This window comes from Aegilops tauschii, chromosome 3, assembly GCF_002575655.3.
Source record: "Aegilops tauschii subsp. strangulata cultivar AL8/78 chromosome 3, Aet v6.0, whole genome shotgun sequence".
Classification (NCBI taxonomy): Eukaryota; Viridiplantae; Streptophyta; class Magnoliopsida; order Poales; family Poaceae; genus Aegilops; species Aegilops tauschii.
In genome coordinates, this window is record NC_053037.3 from 84,462,716 (window position 1) to 84,482,210 (window position 19,495).

The following is a 19,495-nucleotide window of genomic DNA, read 5'->3' on the forward strand; positions in this document are numbered from 1 at the left end:
TCGACGACAAATAAAATTCAACAATTTATACATGGCCAATAATGAATGAATTGAGCGGGGTTTTTTTTCGCGGGTTGATGATCCATTCCTTAGCATCGTCATCCATGAGGCTTGTGCTGGCCAATGTGATCCTTGTCTTCCCTCTCTTGATGCTTGACAATGGTGTCGCGGGCAGCCCCACAGACTTTGATGACCCAACATCCATGCGTGCGGACGGCTAAGACATGAGAGGAGAGCACGCGCATCAGAAGAGGGTACGTTCTCTTTGGGATGGTTTAGGATGGGGTCGGATTTGTCGGGTCCAACGTGATAGACATGTTTGGGACAACCTCTTTTCCAAACCACTTCCAAGCAAATGGAGGTGGTTTGGAAGGCCTCCTGGGCGATGTTTCTTATCCAGACCATGTCGTGACACACGGGAATGGTTTGAGGCTCCCTTGGAGATGCTCTAATAGGACTACTCCCTCCATCCGGAAATACTCGTCGGAGGAATGGATGTATCTAGATGTATTTTAGTTCTACATACATTCATTTTTATGCATTTCTTCGACAAGTATTTTCGGATGAAGGGAGTACAATTTTAGCCATATGACACCAACTAAAAAATAATTTTAAAGACAAAAGGAGCAATCATCTCGTATGGTTGTGGAGTCAGGAGATCGAATATGCACAAGCGCAACTGTTTTGTGCATGCGAGATTCAGAGGAAAGATCTTTATACGAGCTGCCTATATTACGATGAAAACACAAGAGAACAACACTGCTAGACCAGACATTTTAAGAGATATATGAAAATCAAACTACACAGGACACACGATGAACACAACATAAATAGCTAATCACAACACGCATGAACAGAAACACTAGGTTGATAACACGATAAACCAGAGCGTCAAGGTGACAACAAATGGAGGGGTCATATAGCAAGTCCACACCAACACCAGGCACATCTACCTACAGCAACTAAACGACACCAACGAACCAAAACACACCACAAACCAGAGAATCATGCCAGCGACAGATACGCCAGTGCAAAAGGAGTCCCCAGCCCTCATATGATCAAATGCTCATGACTTGGGAGCAGACCGGGAGCGCAGCCTGCTTGCGACGCAGTCAGGGCTTCTTGCTTCGACCCACTTCCTCTTCTTCTTTGGCTCCGGCTTAGATGGAGTGACGCAGCCGACATCCTGGTGACGTTCCAGAGAATCAAATGTCACCCCGGACTCGCTCGTGCCATCATCCTTGCAGACCACATCAGCAGTGATCTTCTTCCTCGGGGCCTTGGCTTCATCCTTCACAGCTGCTGCCTTCTTCTTCATGTTCCCTTCCTTCTGCTCAACTTCACCAGCATCATTCATCACGTTGCTGCTTAGATCAGCATCCTGCTTGGCAACTGGTGCCTTGTGCTCAGAGACCTCGCCAGCAGATGGCAGCTCGTTTGAGGAGTCAGCTGAGCTTGAATCCCCTGAGTTTGCTCCTGCTCGATTTGTTGCAATGAGATAGTGGGCCACAGATTTGTACCCAAGCCTGACAACCTGCATGATAGAAATAACACCTGCTTGCTTAGCACTGTTCGAGCAATTAGCAACAAAAAAAGTATAACCCCAGTAAATGATTGTGACTTCGAATCTATTATGTTTCTTCCAACTTTGGTCATTTAAAAGTACAACTAACAGTCATGGAAACAAACACTATCCCATTACATTCTGAAAGCATATATGCTGTAGTATATTACCTTCCGGTACGCATTGCCAGTAGGGAACCATCCTCTCTTAGTTCTGCAGATGCTGCAATTGCAAATGCCACGGCAAACTGGACATGTCCAATTAGGATTGCTCTTAGCTTCCAGCACATTCTCACCATACCTGCATTAGTTATAAAATGTCAGTCCAATGAAAACTACACAGCCATCGGCTAATCTTTCTGTTATACAACATTGCAGTAACAAAATGGAGGTGAAATCTCACATCAACTTGGAACTAGTGAAAATTTAGGGGGTTTCAGTTCAATGAATTCAAGATCAAAATGTCCCCAGCCCTCCCCTGTTTTCATCCTACAAGCTTTTCCAAATAATCAGAACTAGGACCTCAGATGGCATAAGTTGAACATTATAAATCATATTCATTTACAAACTGCAAGTTGGAAAGCTTTCAGATTTTGTTCATTTAATTTGAATACTAACAATCACTCAATCTTTATTAAAATATGCAGATAGAAACTTGTAACAAAGAGATGCAGCCGTAAGTGATAAATTTATCACAGACAGTGCCATTGTAAGCATTTAGCGACAAAGTTGGGCGGACAAGCAAGCATTTCCATGAAACACTTAGTGTACACATATGTAATCATAGATTGCTAGACTAATTGGTAACAGACATTCCACAGAAGCGTGCGTACTTACAGTAAATTAACGTAAAATATGTTTCATTTCGCCTAGAAGCGTGCATGTTCAGATGGCATAACTTGAACATTATCACAAACTGCAAGTCGGAATGCTTTCATTTTTTTGTTCATTTTACTTGAATACATAAATGTACACATAATCATAGGACAAACATTCCACAGAAGCATGCCTGCTCACAGTAAGTTAACGTAAAATTTTATGTTTCACCCCTAGAAGTGTGCATATTCAATGATTGGAAAAAGTACTCACCTCATGTACAAACAATCTCCACAGAACTGCCCTTGGACAATCTGGCAATTACAGCATCTTGTATGATGACCCAGAGTTTTCTGGCTGTATCATGGAAGGACATACTTTGTGTCAAGGTTAAACAAAGATGATAAACAAAAACGAAGTTACTAAATTGTACATCATGCATCCTCAAGAAAACTTAAAACTCTTCTGTTACATTACATCACAAGTTGTGACTGCAAAAGCCTCCCTACATCACTAGAAACTCACAAGCTGTGACTGAAATAACTTCCGACAGCATATCTATCTTGTTACTTTTTACATTTTACATTCTGTTTACACTAAGAATACCAGACCCTTTTTACCACAAAACAAGTGTTATATGTTCATCTTAATGCTGCTATTTATGCTATAAGTTCAGCAAATTGCACATACAAGAAAGACCTAGCAAAGGAACGTGTAGAAAAGTTACACCAATCCTAAAAGTTCTTGGGGGAAAACTTACCGGCACTGATGACAGGTTTGGCCCCTCACTTGATCATAGATGCGCTTACCATCCTTGCCATAACCGTCCACAAAGAGAGTCCAGGGTGTGGCACATGTACCTAAAAGCTTCTCATGTTCTTCAGTGTAAACTTCTTCCTTGCACCCTTCCTCAATAGAGAAAGGCCTTCCACCATCAAGACCCTTCTCCTTCTTTTCGCAAATTTCAACATATCTAACTGGCTCCACGCTCTTCAACCTAAATTGAACATGATCGCAAAAGAGGAAGATCCACATTAATGCCACGAAAGGTACGCCTGCGGTGAATGAATGTTGAGGATTGAAGGAAATGAATATCGAAAGTTAACAACAAACTAGCTTAAACTCAATCAACATAACTACAAGAATTCATCTGTAGAATTGCCTATCCTAAACCGTTGAAAAGAAAAGACGCCCCAAAACAACTTGATGTACTGTAAAAGGACTGCCACTATTGAATCTGAACATGTGGCATGAACTGGACTGTAAATATCCCATGAGAAATCAACCTATTCCAGGAAACTAAGGATTCGACGTGCCAATTTTATACGGTAAGCATTGGATTCGAGGTGCCCATTTTAGAAGGTAAGCATTAAAATACTGCCAAAAGTAGTAGTCAGAATGAAACAAACGGTCAGGAAGGGGAATATATGGAAGTAAATAGTGGACAGAATACCGGATTTGGCATTTATACAACATGAAAAAGGTCATACTCATACTGCAAAAGGGGAACAAAATCAGCATGTTCATACTTGATGATAGACGCACAAGAATAATAAGCTGCACAAGAAGAGTATTTGCAGTGGGATGAAAATGATGAACACAAGAATAATAAGCTGTACAAGAAGTCCGTGGATTCCTCCCATATAAACCGAACAGGAGAAGCTACATGCCAAGAAGATAGATTCGCTGCAATCGAACCTGAGAGACCGGCGCGCGGGCATCGGGGAGGCGGACTTGATCTTGGGAGCGGCGGCGGCGGGGGAGCCCGGCGTCTCCGGCCTCCGTCGCCAGCGACCGCGACCGGTGCCGATGCCGGCGGGGGTGGCGGACTGGTTGAAGCGGGTGGCGAGGTCGACGAGGCCGAGCTTCTGCATCCGCTCCATGTTCTCCTTGATCCTCGCCTCCCGCTCACGCTCGTAGCCTTCCGCCGCGGCCGTCAGCGGGGACACGGGCGACGGGATCCTCGGCGCCTCGACCTCCGCCGCGTCGGCCGCCAGCGGGGCCTTTGGCGGCCGGCCGCGGCGCTTCGCCTGTGCTGCCGGAGAGGCCTCCGCGCTGGCGATGGTTGCCATGGCTCCTTCTTCCGGCGCCGGCGGCGTCTCCGAGGTGGCGCGGCGGCGAGGTTTTGGGGGAAAGGGAAGGGGAGAGAGCCAGGAAAGCCCAACGGTTAGATTGAGGTTTTTGCCAGTGCGCGGCGTGGTGGGGTGTATATAATGCGACCGCTCAGTTTTTTACCGTGCCGCGTGCTGGGGTGGGGTGACCGTTGGGGGCCTGCTGATGAGGCTGGCAGGTGGGGCTCGTGCCTCGCACGGAGCAACCGTGGCCCACTCGCCAGTGAGGTTTACCTCGGTAACTGTATGTATGTCCACAGTGCGCCCGGTGCTGGCAACACCGACGCGTGCCTTCGTCTACGACGTGTCCCCGGGTTTGGCAAACCTGGCGCGACGCCTCGTCAACACCGTCCTCTACCCGGCGCACACTACTTCGCCACCACTGCGCCCATGACTAACTCGGCGCCTCTTTGCGCCCGCGGCTTCACAGCGACATCCTCGACACCGGCTACCCCGACTCGACATCGACTGCGGCGTTCTTCGCACGGCTACCTCGACCACGGCTCCACCACCCTACGCTCTCGGCTACCTTGACAAACGGCACCAAGGGCTACCGCCTTGCTTGAGCAAACTTGTCGGTTTTCACTCCAGCCACGACTTCCGCGATGCATCGACCGTTACGACTGTGGGGGGGTGTTCGTCGGCTTGCCTTCGGATTCTTCTCCAGTCTCACCGTCTGCGTCGCTACCGTTATGATTGCGGGGGGATGTTGAGTATAATGTTTATTTAGGAAACATAGGATAGCGTAGGATTTATTCTACCTTGCCTTGTACTCCAAGATGACCATGTACTCCTATATATATGCCCATGAGGCTCAAGCAATACAACAATCGATTCCACCAATCTCTCTCTATCCCTTCTAACATTCCTGAAAGTAGACAGCAACACGTCTACACATGATGATAGATTTTTAGTACATACATGTATAGAAACATAAAGAGAAGAATAATGAATCATTACCAGTACAATATAAAATCTTACGCCTATTTAAGATGCTAAGCTTTCCTGAAAGTACACGACTACATGCAACGCCTAATGACATCATTTTTAGTGAACATACAAGAACAGAAAGAGAAGAAATATGAATCATTACCGGGGTGTGCTTGCAACTGGAATGTCCTGTTTGGACGTGCTTCCATATCTAATTTCTCAAATGGTGGAGGCCCAACTCCATCGTCATCTTGTGACAGCCTCAATACAGGCAATGATAAGCCCGAGAATTTCTGGTTCATTTTCCATTCTTCATACAAAGATTGGACACTTCCCCCGATGACGCTCACATTTTTTGCACTCAGGCACAATATGCCATGATTTACTGGAATCTTGTTCTCAAGACGAATCTACAGAGAGTGGAAAGAAAAACAGAAAATGCATACTAACGTCAATATTTAACATGTAGAGAAAACATAAAAAATGCAGATATTTTATGTTATTTTAAATGTTGTAGAGTTGAGAAAATAAATTAGCGGCACGGAAAGGAAAAAATCATCTTCAACTATTTCCTAACCAAAAGTCAAAAGTCAAAACTTAAGATGTACTACTAAAAATGCTAATGAAGCAAACTCGCACAAACTGTGGGACAGAGAACCAATGAGAATTAGTAATACTACATCCACACCCAGTCTCATGCTGCACCATACATCATTTCCAAGTGATTTGCGCACAGAGCAGTATCTTGTTTTCCAACGATTGGTTTATGTTATATTCATACTAGATGAGTGGAATAACTCCAGGCAAAGCCACTGAGCATTCTGTTTGCCCCGAGTGATTGTTAAGTAATTGCCAGGCTTGTCTCCAGTCTCTAATCCAAGTTGAATTGATAAGAAAAATTGAACTAACAGCGCATATACACGCTGATTAAACTAGGGTACGGTGACTGTGCATATTGCCTCTGGTAGTATAAAACAATGTCAACAGAAATTGCCGCTGCACGAGTAGAACCTTGAGACAGAAAATATGGTGAACTAACCTTTGTGCCTGGGGCTATCTCTTCTGTGATGAACGGGATAGGGGAAAACTCAATGGCCACTGCTTCAGAAATACCATCCGTGAGACCAAACCGCAGAAGGCGCCGTTGCTGTGGGTTCTTAAAGGAGGCATCGACTCTGCTGCTATATATATCCCTTACAGAAACTACCTGCATAAATTCGACGGAACAGGTTAACATACAAAGAGAGGATCGAATAACTAAGGACATCTACACATCCCAGACGCAAGAACAGCACATGGTCAAACACTAGGAGAATGCAGACTCAGCCGAAATGTTAGGTAACGAGATCACTGTTTGAGATACACAGCTATTTCCTCTGAGAGGTCTGAACCGTACCATGGAATTCCAAGCCACATAATTGAGAAGAAAACTAGGAACAAGTGTTGGGCTTGGTGATTTCGGCAGTTTGTACCTGCAGGACGACGGGGCCGTGGAGGTAGGAGAGCCGCTTCGTGGCGGTGGCGGCGGCGCGGTCGGGGAGGGACTTCCCGCCGAAGAGCCTCAGGTCCGTGTCGAGGAGGTCGGCCTCCAGGGCCTCCGGCGACGGGGAGGGGAGGCGTGGAGGAGGGGGATGGACTCGTCCGTGGCGTCACGGAAGCGCCACCCGCGCGCGGCGAGGGGTCGCAGGAGCGAATCCCCCTCTGGGAAGGCCGACGAGCTCGACGCTTCCGCCGCCATCGCCGTCGGCGGGGTAAACTGCTCTACGGCGAGGTTTGGGACACGGGTAGGAACTTGGAAGCTCTAGAGGAGGCGCACTAGCATTATGCTGCGGGCAAAGAATGAAGGCAGGTTTCGGAAATCCGTAATTGCTCAAGCAAAGCGGGTGGCACTGAGAGAGGTAAACAACAAGGTTTTTCTTTCTTTCTATAAAGCGAAACAGCAGCAAAGTTATAGCCAAGAGAGCAGTGACAACATGTTAAAAGAAGAAGAGAGTAGTGACATAAAAAATAATGACATGAAGAAAGTATACTCTAAAGGACAAGTGTCTAATTTGAATCCTCGTTTGTCCACAATCTCTATTTATCCGTGGAATGTTCGTACATGACCACAGACAACAAAGGTTCAATCATAATTTATTTGTCGTAGTAAAAACGATCCCTCCACCCATCTCACTTTTATCAAACACATGTAGGTCATACACGTGGATCATTCGACAACAAATATAACACACATTTTTTTGACCCGCAAAAAAAAATATAACACACAATAACTTAACAATTCAACAATTTAAAACAAGCTAACTTGATCGGCGATAAAAAAAATTCAACAATTTATATATAGCCAGTAAAATGAATGAATTGAGCGTTTTCTTTTTCCATGGATTGATGATCCATTCCTTAGCATCGGCATCCATGAGGCTTGCGCTGGCCAACATGATCCTCGTCTTCCCTCTCTTGATGCTCTCCATGTTTGACAATGGTGCCGCGGGCAGCCCCACAGACTTTGCTGACCCCAACATCCATGCGGGCGGACGCCTAAGGTGGGAGAGGAGGGGGGGGCATGGGGAGGGGGAGGGGGGTATGTTCTGTTTGGGATGATTTGGGGTGGGGTCGAATTTGTTGGGTCCAACATGATAGACATGTTTGGACAACCTCATTTTCAAACCACTTCCAAACAAATGGAGGTGGTTTGGAAAGCTTGTTGGGCGGTGCTTTTTGTCCGGACCATGGCACCAACTAGAAAATATTTAAAGACAAAAGGAGCAATGCTTCTTCCTTTTTCCTCCTATACACACAATCATCTCGTATGGTTGTGGAGTCAGGACAAATAAAGACAGTCTCCGTGATCGTGTAGGCTGTTCTTGATGCAGAGATCTTTATACGGGCTATTACGATGAAAATACAAGAGAACAACACTGCTAGACCAGACATTTTCAGAGAGATACATAAATACCAACTACACAGGACACACGATGAACACAACATAAATAGCTAATCACAACACGCATGAACAGAAACACTAGGTTGACTAGTACAATGCCCGTGCGTTGCTACGAGCCTTTTAACATTAATCTAATCCTACGTAAATTTATGGTGCGGAGGAGACGTATCAGACAACGCCATCACATTAAAAAACAAAGCGCCGAGGTAAATTTATATTGCACATTTACGTCAATTGGTCAACATGCTTGCCTTGACTCCAGGAATACCTCCGGCTGATGGAGGTCGCCAGGTAGGGTTACGCTAATAGAAATATTTTGATTAGAAATCGATAGAAACTTTATGAAAAATAACGCCTAGCTTGGAGCCTTGGACTTGCAAAGCCAGAGACGTGGTCCACGTCCATGGGCGAGGAAGGGAATCGTAGGAAAAATTGGATACACTTATATTAGTATTTCAGGTCTGCCCAATACATAGTGTTCCTGATATTTTGGATATTTTACGCCAAGTTTCTTACTAAACACAACAGGCCTCTCGCAATCTAAGAGGCTTCTTTGGTTTTGGGTGGTTCAACAAGAGGTATTGCTTCAACACGCTGTTTCCCAGTCGAACAAAGCTCTCTTCTTCCGACTGTCCTAGATAGGGGCAAGAATATGTTGAGAGATAAGAATAAATGCTAGTAGTAAATAGGACAAAATCGTAGTTAATCCAACAAGTTTCTTGGCAAAATTTCTGATCACAAAAATGGAAAATCCATGTTGTGTAATTACAGCGGCAGTACACATAGGAGTGACTCCATTCAAGATGTGAAGTTACATCAATATACTTGCAAACATAAGACAGAGCACAGACTTCATATCTTTGCTATCGGCTAGAGCTTCAGCTCCGATCCCTAAGTTAATATTCACATCTTCTCAGTAACAATGCAGTTATGCCCAACTTCTGGTCACACAAGGATCATGGACTGATTACAGGTCACGATTACAACATGAGCACAAGAGCAAGCATACACATGCCAAAAGACAGAATATGCGTTGACTGAATAACCTGCACGGAAGGCATTAGCACTACATTAATGTCCCTAAAATCTACAGAAAAAATGTAGCAAAAATCCTGACAATTAGAATATATTGCAAAACAGAATGCCAAAGACAGTTCAGTATATATTACCAATGCAACTCAGTTATCAACAAGATGAGCTAACTAATTTAACTGGGCAAAAATGGATTTGATTGTGGTAACCAGTTAGAACACAAGGTAACAATGTCTCACGTGCTTGAGGCTGGTGCAAGGTAGGTTGGACCTAGCGAAGGACTGGATCCATCGGTGCGATTTATGCGGCCATATCTATCTGCAAGGGCGAACGGCGAGATGGTCATCGAAGAAGCATTAGAGCAACAAAAGTCCTCGTGAACCTTTGGTTCTGTGGAGGGCAGGTAAAAGTTAAATTTTGTTCCAAAATTATTTGATAACAAGTTAAGTTCGAATGTGAAATTTGAGATTACAACAGTACAAAAAATAACTATAAAATGCTGAGGATCATCTCCCTTCAGAAATGTCATCAATTAAGAATGCTGAAAAGATCATCACAAATTACCTGAAGGCCTTATCTCTGCTGTAAAGAGATGATTGTAGGGGCACTTATACAAAGACAATGTCTTCTCCTCAAAGTGCACGACCAACGCGGAATTTGCTGCCTTCAGTCTGTCCTAATTTTGCCATGCACCCCATGTCTGATTATCCACAAGAGCTCTGACAAACAACGAATCAGCTGGACCATGAAACAGAAGGACAATAAATTTACGAGGAAGGTAATTTTCTGTTATTGGCAAAACATTTGATAATTGATTAAACCCAACACCAACCACTACTTTGTCGCGCATCTATTGCCAAAATCGCAGCTTTGCTTATAGATCATAAGTGTGTGTGTGTGCGCGTGCGCGCGCGCGCGTGTGTGTGTGTGTGTGTGTGTGTGTGATATCTCTAAATCGAATAAACCTCCAAAAATGACTCACCTCACCCAACAACAAGGTGGAAACTGCAACCCAAGAAAAAGATGCCCTTCCCTCTCTCGGTGAAGAGCATGCATGCCTTCAGGAGGTGCCAACCTCAATCTCCTTCCTTCCTTGGATGTGCTATCTAAGTACAAATTCCAGAAAAAAATACAAATCATCCAAAGAAGATTACTTTCCAGTAGTCAGGGGCCGCAAAATGCAGCCATGACACACCTATTATACACATGCATTCACCTTTAAGAGTGACTAATCAGTAAACACTAAAAGGGAGTAGGAAATAAACAAAATACTTGTATTACTGTGAAGAGGTGAATAAAACATATCATTTTTTAGGCTTTTGCAACCAGTGGCAAGAAACAAATACATGTGCATCCTACTGCTGATTCCTCACAATAATAACCTACTTGATCAACACTGGTACAAAAATAAATATTATATAAACGAACTAATCTTGAAAAATGGTAGTTGGATTAAGAAGCAATTAATTTGAAGAGACCAAGAATATTTGTGGAGATGGAAAAATGACTCCTCGTTGGCGTTCCAGCAAATAGGCTGTGAGCAACTCAGTCTGCTACGGAGTAAAAGAAATTACGGAGCTAACCAACGTGCAAGATTGATTTCTATAAAACAGATTCACTTATATGCAATGGCATATGAGTGGTGGCAGGGTTATCTCACCACGAAAAAGGATTCTGAATCCCATCTCGCCGCAGAGTCCACACACCACAGCTCGCTGCAAAGGCTATCTCGGCGCCTGCCTTGAAGACACGAAGCAGGGGCGCTTGGAGCGGCCGGCATGGAGTTGACGAGCACGTGCTCGGAGGCTTGTTCTCCTCTCAGGGATCAGTCTGGACAAGGAGTAGCGTGAACCTCAGAGGAAGATCCCATTGTTGGTCGGGCTTCTGGGAGCTTTTCGAGGAGCGGAAGTAATGGAGCAGCAGCTATAATGATTGGTCCTCACCGTCCACCACCTCTTCATCCGACTTTCCGGGTGGGCCGAGATCGTGGTACGATGGTGGCCGAGGTTGAACGCCGCGAAGCCTACCTTCCAACCACCATGTGGTCGCGCCCACCCGCCGCCGCTCACTGGTCTGCCGTGAACAACTGCCTTCCACACGTACAAGCCAGCAGCAGCCAGCCAGTCGCTGTCGAAACCGCCGCTCACCATGCGTGATTAGAATATGAACGGAAGAGACATGGGAGTGGGCTAAAAGAAAAGGAAAATTACATCGGTGCGAAAAGAAAAAATACCTCGCTGCCTTTGCCGTGGAGCAACAATGTGGCGTGCTGGTGCGATCGGTATAATCTCACACAAAATCTTACTTGAAAACAACATCTCTGGTAAAATCTCCACATCATTGACCTCATCGGGTTTCAAGTATATCTTTCTCTCCTGGCATATACTCTGTATTAAATTAAGATGAATGAGCATCAACCACTCTAGTCTCAAGTAAAAGAATGAAACATTACTTCTGAAAGAACTACAAAAGAATGGTGTGCAGGAGCTTACTTCAAAACAACATCTCTGGTATAATCTCCACTGAAATAGCCATCTATTGAGTTTCCTTGATGACCCCTAGCAAGAATCAGTGCAAGATTGTTGGCCACTAAAAAATTAGGTACGCAACATTCAAGTAGAGACCGAAAAGTATCAAAACACCTAGCAGAAGTCATGCAACCTTCAACCATGATAAAAGAACACCCTTTCACTAAGACGGCATTTAATGGACTAAAATTATTGATAATAGCTAGGTCTTACCATAAGCGATTTGCTGTCAAATTTTTTGCACTCTTATGTTGTCAATTATCAAGATAAAACGTCTCTAGACAGTCATTTCTGCAAAACCCACCAAGTGACATTACAAAGAGCACCGCAAGTGATGCTCCAACGGGTAGCCAATGGATAAACGTACACCTGCCACGGCACCTTGGGTGCTAGCTAGTCTTGCTTCAGAAAAGGTAATGGTTTCAAGAATCGAGTGAATGGATCGTCCAAGGCTGAGAGCATTTTCTTTGCTGCGGCATCTGAAAAAAAAGTGGGATAAGAAAATTCAATCAGACAACGTAAGAACTGTAAAACACAACATCTCTCAGTTCTGCACAGATCAATGCTTTATATATCTAAGTGGTTCGTTATGTTTCTGACAAAATTTCAGATTCAACCAAAGCAAGTACAAGACATATAACTGCATTTGATCCAATTATCAAATTCAGTCGTATTTTCTAAAATATGAAGACTTGCAAAAGTGTGAGCCGTTGAGGCAGCTGATAAATTATATGATTCGTTATATGATAAATTAAGTGAATTTTGTATGAATCGCCGTGATTCTTCCTACCATTCTATTAGTAATGTGATTTCCTTTATCCGTTGAACTCACACCTCATGTAGACATTAGGGTCGAGGAACGTAAGAAACGAAATCCCAGAACAACAGTACAATCATGTGCCTTTTAATTCCTACAACAATTATCCGATTTGCAAGAGAATAGTTTCTCCTCAGATCACACAACTCCTGCATAATAACAGAACCATATTTATCAATCTTCAAGTCGATGACCTGAAGCAAATTAGTGGTAGCAGTGTCAATGAGTTTTGATCAAGGAATATATGTCTATATACTTGAAGCAAACAAAACACAAATATATCCAGTTTAAGGAGTTTAGCTATCACCTCATTAATTTGACCTCAACTTCTTTGGTGCTATAGCACATGTTTTCGCCAACAAGTGTTGTGAGGTGAATGTATTGAGATCAAGTAGTTTTAGTGCCATGGATAACCGTTAATGGCCAACAATCTGGTGCAAAAACAACTCAACAAAATGTTTAGATCATACTTTTATATAGGAATTATTAAGAGGGCTATTACTATGTACTACCTGTGTATTGTGGAAAAAAATGTTCAGATCATTTTACCTTTAAGGCTGCTGTAATCTGCTCTAATCTGCTATACACTCTGATAGTTTCGAATATAGTTCAGTAAGCATAAGCCCGCCGTAGTTCCCTGTCAAGAAAAAAGTGTGTTGGCAATGGAATCTTATCAAAACTGTAAAGTAAAACACACACCACTGAAGAAATCAATCTTTAAGAAAGAAAAAATAGTACCTTAGTCAATACAACTATCACTAAAAAGTAGTTCCCAAGTATAAGTGATGGCCATGCCTCATTTATATACAACAGGCCATCATATTGACAAGTAGCGGAAAATATAAATCAAGTCGCTGCCGACTCTGTATGGAGAAAATATCAGATATAGCCTGCTCTTATGGATTTGGAGTATCCCATATTAAGTGTAAGCGCCATTTGCTGAAGGACTATTTGCAGAACAGAATATTTCAATACTATGGGAATATTATATTGCATAGCTGACCATCTAATTATTCGGAAATCTATAATTCTAGAAGCACAATAAATTCAAGATAATTAACACCGTGCCGAATGCTGAAAACTTTTGTTGACCAATGACCACCAACATGTTTTCAGAAAATTGTGTCACAAGCAGTATATGCAAATACAATGGTAATTTTTCGACCTGCTATGTGTATGGCACACAAGTTCATACCATTTTACTAAGCTGACAATGTTCACATAGTTCAGGCATCAAGACCGAATGGTAAAGTAACTGAAACAAAGACAAACTGAAAGGCTTCACAAAGTTCTGTTGTCAGTTTTGAACAGGAAATGATAGACAAAGAATCTTGGAGCCTTTTGAGCCGACTAAAATTACTTAAATACTTTACCATAAGGTCCATAAGAACTTGAAATCAGGTAAATGTGGATTTGTTTTTTTCAGATGGCAAATGTGAAATTTAGTGGGAAAGAGAGCACTTAATGATAAACCAACTCATGTACATGTGAGGCCAGGCACAACACTTTCTGTAACATATCCCCACTATCTAGATTATCATACTACAAGCATTTCACAAATTGTTAAACAACCATACAAAGGAACAGAGATATGCCCCCGCACACGGTACACTCCCCTTGAGAAAACTATAAAAGGGTCTTTCCGTCCTATGTGTTGACTCGCTTAAACTAATCAGCATTAGATGAGAATTAGATGGACCGCAGGTAATCAAGCTAATTGCTTCGGAATTCAACTATGCGACGTGTGGTTGGATCACACATACTGTACCTTGTGGATATGTCAAGCGAATCATCAACTGAACATACAACAAACAGAACAGCACAATTCATCTCCCCACCAAAGTGACAGACATTGATCACCGAGATTGAAAGATCATCAGAGATACACACTAAAAGGGACAACAAAAACAAGCACCAATTGGCATACATATTTGACGCACCTCTGCCTTTGAACTGCATGTATGTGGCGCACACGACGCCTACCGGAAGTTTGGCGAAGTTCCTATAGACAGAGGGGAAGCAAAGAGTAAGCCCAATTTGAGCGATTTCAAGAGGAAATTCATCGTTTATTACTTTTTCTGATGGAGCGAGACTCAAAAGAACAAAATCTTGCACTCACTGTATCACGAGGTCGTCCGTGGATGCCATCCGCGGCGACCAACGCATCCACCTCCCGAAGCGCCGCACCTGGAGCGCGCCCATGTAGGCGGCCGCATCGTAGCCCGCGTCCCCGCTGGCGTCGAGCGCGAGGGAGACGGCGAGCTCGCCCCCGCCCTCCTCCGCCAGAGAGAGCTCGCCGGCGGCGGAGGCGAGGAGCTGCTGGTCCTGGGCGGACTTGCCGGAGAGCAGGAGGAACGTGGTGGCGGCTGGGGCTCCGCCGCCGCTGCTATGCTCGGCTGCGGGAGCGGCGACCCGGCGCGCACATCGGTGGGGAGGCTGGCCAGCGCCGGCGGCGGCTCCAATCGGTCCTCGGCAGCGGCGGATCGTCTCAGATCTCGGCGGCGGATCGTATTGGAGTAGATATGGGATCAAGAGGAGTGGGCAATGAAGGATAGGATCGATGGAGCGTTTTTTCTGCCGGGTGTGGGGTTTTTTTTGGCCTGCGTGGGGTGGGGTGGGGGAGAGGACAAAAAAACCGGACGAAAATAGTGGAATGAAAATAAACCCGGAACGGAGACTACCAAGTGAGACATTAGGAGTGAGACATTAGGAGTAGAGATTTGGCCAACACGATAAACCAGAGCGTCTAGGTCACAACAAAATGGAGGGGTCATATAGGTCCACACCACACCAGGCACATCCATCATTGCTTCCCGCAATTACCTACAGCAACTAAACGACGACGACTAACAAACCAAAACACACCACCAACCAGAATCATGCCAGTGACAGATAATCGCCTGCGCAAAAGGAGTCGTCGGCCCTCATATGATCAAGTGCTCATGACTTGGGAGCAGACCGGGAGCGCAGCCTGCTCGCGACGCAGTCAGGGCTTCTTGCTTCGACCCACTTCCTCTTCTTCTTCGGCTCCGGCTTAGATGGAGTGACGCAGCCGACATCCTGGTGACGTTCCAGAGAATCAAATGTCACCCCGGACTCGCTCCTGCCATCATCCTTGAAGACCACATCAGCAGTGATCTTCTTCCTCGGGGCCTTGGCTTCATCCTTCACAGCTGCTGCCTTCTTCTTCATGTTCCCTTCCTTCTGCTCAACTTCACCAGCATCATTCATCGCGTTGCTGCTCAGATCAGCATCCTGCTTGGCAACTGGTGCCTTGTGCTCAGAGACCTCGCCAGCAGATGGCAGCTCGTTTGAGGAGTCAGCTGAGCTTGAATCCCCTGAGTTTGCTCCTGCTCGATTTGTTGCAATGAGATAGTGTGCCACAGATTTGTACCCAAGCCTGACAACCTGCATGATAGAAAAAACACCTGCTTGCTTAGCACTGTTCGAGCAATTAGCAGCAACAAAAAATATAAACCCAGTAACTGATTGTGACTTCGGCTCTATTATGTTTCTTCCAACTTTGGTCATTTAAAAGTATAACTAACAGTCATGGAAACAAATTCCATTCTGAAAGAATATAGTATATTACCTTCCGGTACGCATTGCCAGTAGGGAACCACCCTCTCTTAGTTCTGCAGATGCTGCAATTGCAAATGCCACGGCAAACTGGACATGTCCAATTAGGGTTGCTCTTAGCTTCCAGCACATTCTCACCATACCTGCATTAGTTATAAAATGTCAGTCCATGCCATCGGCTAATCTTTCTGTTATAACATTGCAGTAACAAAATGGAGGGTTAGTCTCACGTCAATTTGGAACCAGTGAAAATTTAGGGGCAACGAATTCAAGATCAAATTCCCCAGCCCTGTTTTCATCCCACAAGCTTTCCAAAATAATCAGAACTAGGACCTCGGATAGCATGGCTTGAACTACAAATCATATTCGATTCACAAACCGCAAGTCGGAAAGCTTTCAATTTTTGTCATTTAACTTGAATAGTTAACCTTTATGTTAAAAGATGCAGATAAAAACTTGTAATAAAAAGATGCACCCCTATTATAAGTGCTAAATTTACCACACAGCCTTTGTAAGCATTTAGCAACGAAGATGGCAGACAAGGAAGCATTTCCACGAAAAACATTAGTGTACACATAATCATAGATTGCTAGACAGATTGGTAACAAAAATTTCAGACAAGGAAGCATTTCCACAAAACTCTATCAAACAGTTTCATTTCCCTGAAGTGTTCATGTTCAATTGTTGGAAAAAGAACTCACCTCATGTACAAACAATCTCCACAGAACTGCCCTTGGACAATCTGGCAGTTACAGCATCTTGTATGATGACCCAGAGTTTTCTGGCTGTATCATGGAAGGATCATACTTAGTGTCAAGGTTAGACAAAGATGACAAACCAAAAAAAAGTTACTGTACTAAATTGCACATCATGCACCCTCAAGAAAACTTCTAAATATTCTGTTACATCACAAGTTGAGACTGCAATAGCCTCCATGCATATCACTAGAAACTCACAAGTTGTGACCGCAATAGCTTCCAACAGCATATCTTGTTACTTTTTACATTCTCTTTACACTAAGAATATCAGACCCTTTTTACCACACACCAAGTGTTATATGTTCATCCTAATGCTGCTATTTATGCTGTAAGTTCAGCACACTGCATACATGAGAACGGCCTAGCAAAGGAACGTGTAGAAAAGTTGCAACAATCCCAGATAGTTCTTGGGGGAAAACTTACCGGCACTGATGACAGGTTTGGCCCCTCACTTGATCGTAGATGCGCTTACCGTCCTTGCCATAACCGTCCACAAAGAGAGTCCAGGGTGTGCCACATGTACCTAAAAGCTTCTCATGCTCTTCAGTGTAAACTTCTTCCTTGCACCCTTCCTCAATAGAGAAAGGCCTTCCACCATCAAGACCCTTCTCCTTCTTTTCGCAAATTTCAACATATCTAACTGGCTCCACGCTCTTCAACCTAAATTGAACATGATCGCAAAAGAGGAAGATTCACATTAATGTTGAGGATTGAAGGAAATGAATATAAAAAATTATCAACCAACTACCTTGAACTCAATCAACATAAGTACAAGAATTCTTCTGTAGTATTGCCTAATCTAGACCGTTGAATCGAAAAAGTAAACGCCCCTAAAATAACTTGATGTACTGTAAACGGAATCTATGTAAATTGTCTTCATGTACACAAGAAAGGGACACAACTGAATCTGAACTTGTGGCATGAACTGGACTGTAAATATCCCATGAGAAATCAACCTATTTCGGGAACCTAAGATTCGAGGTGCCAATTTTAGAGGGTAAGCATTTAAATACTACCAAAAGTAGTAGTCAGAATGAAACAAACGGCCGGGAAGGGGAATATATATGGAAGTAATCAATGCCGGATTTGACGTTATACTAGCAAATTTTACAACATGAAAAAAGGGCATATTCATACTGCAAAAGGGGAACGAAGTTAGCATGTTCATACTTGATAATAGACGCACAGGAATAATAAGCTGCGCAAGAAGAAGAACATTTGCAGTGGGATGAAAATGGTGCACACAAGAATAATACGAGGAGTAAGCTGCACAAGAAGTCCGTTGATGCCTCCAATAAACCGAACAGGAGAAGCTACTGTACATGCCAAGAAGATAGATCCGCTGTAAACGAACCTGAGAGACCGGCGCGCCGGCATCGGGGAGGCGGTCCTGATCCTGGGAGCGGCGGCGGCGGGGGAGCCCGGCGTCTCCGGCCTCCGTCGCCAGCGGCCGCGACCGGTGCCGGTGCCGGCGCCGGCGGGGGTGGCGGACTGGTTGAAGCGGGTGGCGAGGTCGACGAGGCCGAGCTTCTGCATCCGCTCCATGTTCTCCTTGATCCTCGCCTCCCGCTCCCGCTCGTAGCCTTCCGCCGCGGCCGTCAGCGGGGACACGGGCGACGGGGTCCTCGGCGCCTCGACCTCGGCCGCCAGCGGGGCCTTGGGCGGCCGGCCGCGGCGCTTCGCCTGGGATGCCGGCGAGGCCTCCGCGCTGGCGATGGGCCGGGTGGTGGCCATGGCTTCTCTCGGCGGCGGCGGCGGCCGGGGCTTCTCTTTCTCCGAGGTGGTGCGGCGGCGAGGATTTGGGGGGGAGGGGAGAGTTGAGAAAGCGGGGAAACCCCAACGGTTAGATTGAGGTTTTGCCAGTGCGTGCGTGGTGGGGCGATATATAGCGCGACCGCCCGGTTTACCCCGCCGCGTGCTGCGGTGACCGTTGGGAACCTGCTACTGAGACTGGCAGGTGGGGCCGTGCCTCGCGGAGCCGTGGGCCACCACCGGTCAGCGAGCGGAACGGTGCACGTTCGCGGCGCTCGTGGTAGTAGTGGTGGAGAGTGGGTTCACGAGACGCACCGAAGCCTAGGTTGTGGCGCTTCGCGCCGTTCGCTGGTGGGGGTCGTGTGTACCCGGCGGTATGGGCTGAGTGCGTGCCGAGTGAAGCAATTTTTATTTTGTTATTATTGATTGAGTAGCTTTTTTAGTATTTTACATTTGATTTTAATTGGACATTGGAATTTCTAGTTTCAGAGTCGTGGACCTAATGACGAGATTCAGAGTTGGAGATCCTCCGGAGCTAGGTGTTCTCATAGTCTTGTGGGGAGTCTGCTTTCTTCTTTTTTTAGGAGCTGTGGTGTAATCGGTAGCTTCCGTTATGTGGCTTTCCGACAACTTTCGTAATATATTTCTGTTTTCTAAAAAAAATGATA

The 19,495-nt window shown here is 45.0% G+C and overlaps 2 protein-coding genes, 1 long non-coding RNA gene and 1 pseudogene across 3 annotated transcripts; all 4 read right to left on the reverse strand.

The window, feature by feature from the left end:
* Window positions 1-850: 850 nt before the first annotated feature.
* On the reverse strand, window positions 851-5,025 carry LOC109760966 (uncharacterized). Its single transcript, XM_020319751.4, has 5 exons — window positions 4,078-5,025; window positions 3,140-3,376; window positions 2,653-2,736; window positions 1,735-1,864; window positions 851-1,534 (listed from the first exon to the last, which is right to left on the reverse strand). The coding sequence occupies exons 1-5, from the start codon at window positions 4,449-4,451 to the stop codon at window positions 1,067-1,069; spliced, it is 1,293 nt and encodes a 430-aa protein (XP_020175340.1). The 5' UTR covers window positions 4,452-5,025; the 3' UTR covers window positions 851-1,066.
* A 38-nt stretch (window positions 5,026-5,063) lies between these two features.
* On the reverse strand, window positions 5,064-7,265 carry LOC109760967 (uncharacterized; annotated as a pseudogene).
* Window positions 7,266-9,063: 1,798 nt separating this feature from the next.
* LOC109760968 (uncharacterized) lies at window positions 9,064-12,108 on the reverse strand. The gene is made up of 8 exons (XR_006671783.2): window positions 11,886-12,108; window positions 11,627-11,780; window positions 11,337-11,520; window positions 11,054-11,223; window positions 10,376-10,499; window positions 9,958-10,131; window positions 9,633-9,711; window positions 9,064-9,407 (listed from the first exon to the last, which is right to left on the reverse strand). It is a non-coding gene; the product is annotated as an uncharacterized lncRNA (long non-coding RNA).
* A 3,343-nt stretch (window positions 12,109-15,451) lies between these two features.
* On the reverse strand, window positions 15,452-18,934 carry LOC109760964 (uncharacterized). Its single transcript, XM_020319750.4, has 5 exons — window positions 18,430-18,934; window positions 17,499-17,735; window positions 17,019-17,102; window positions 16,331-16,460; window positions 15,452-16,146 (listed from the first exon to the last, which is right to left on the reverse strand). The coding sequence occupies exons 1-5, from the start codon at window positions 18,807-18,809 to the stop codon at window positions 15,679-15,681; spliced, it is 1,299 nt and encodes a 432-aa protein (XP_020175339.1). The 5' UTR covers window positions 18,810-18,934; the 3' UTR covers window positions 15,452-15,678.
* Between the last annotated feature and the right edge of the window lie 561 nt (window positions 18,935-19,495).

Bases quoted from the DNA above. Each gene is read 5' to 3' on its own strand.
- LOC109760966 (XM_020319751.4), bottom strand. From the start codon at position 4,451: ATGGCAACCATCGCCAGCGCGGAGGCCTCTCCGGCAGCACAGGCGAAG. The intron at 2,737-3,139 runs GTAAGTTTTCCC...TCCATGATACAG, and splicing joins CAAACCTGTCATCAGTGCCG to CCAGAAAACTCTGGGTCATC. The intron at 1,865-2,652 runs GTGAGTACTTTT...TAACTAATGCAG, and splicing joins GGAGATTGTTTGTACATGAG to GTATGGTGAGAATGTGCTGG.
- LOC109760964 (XM_020319750.4), bottom strand. From the start codon at position 18,809: ATGGCCACCACCCGGCCCATCGCCAGCGCGGAGGCCTCGCCGGCATCC. The intron at 17,103-17,498 runs GTAAGTTTTCCC...TCCATGATACAG, and splicing joins CAAACCTGTCATCAGTGCCG to CCAGAAAACTCTGGGTCATC. The intron at 16,461-17,018 runs GTGAGTTCTTTT...TAACTAATGCAG, and splicing joins GGAGATTGTTTGTACATGAG to GTATGGTGAGAATGTGCTGG.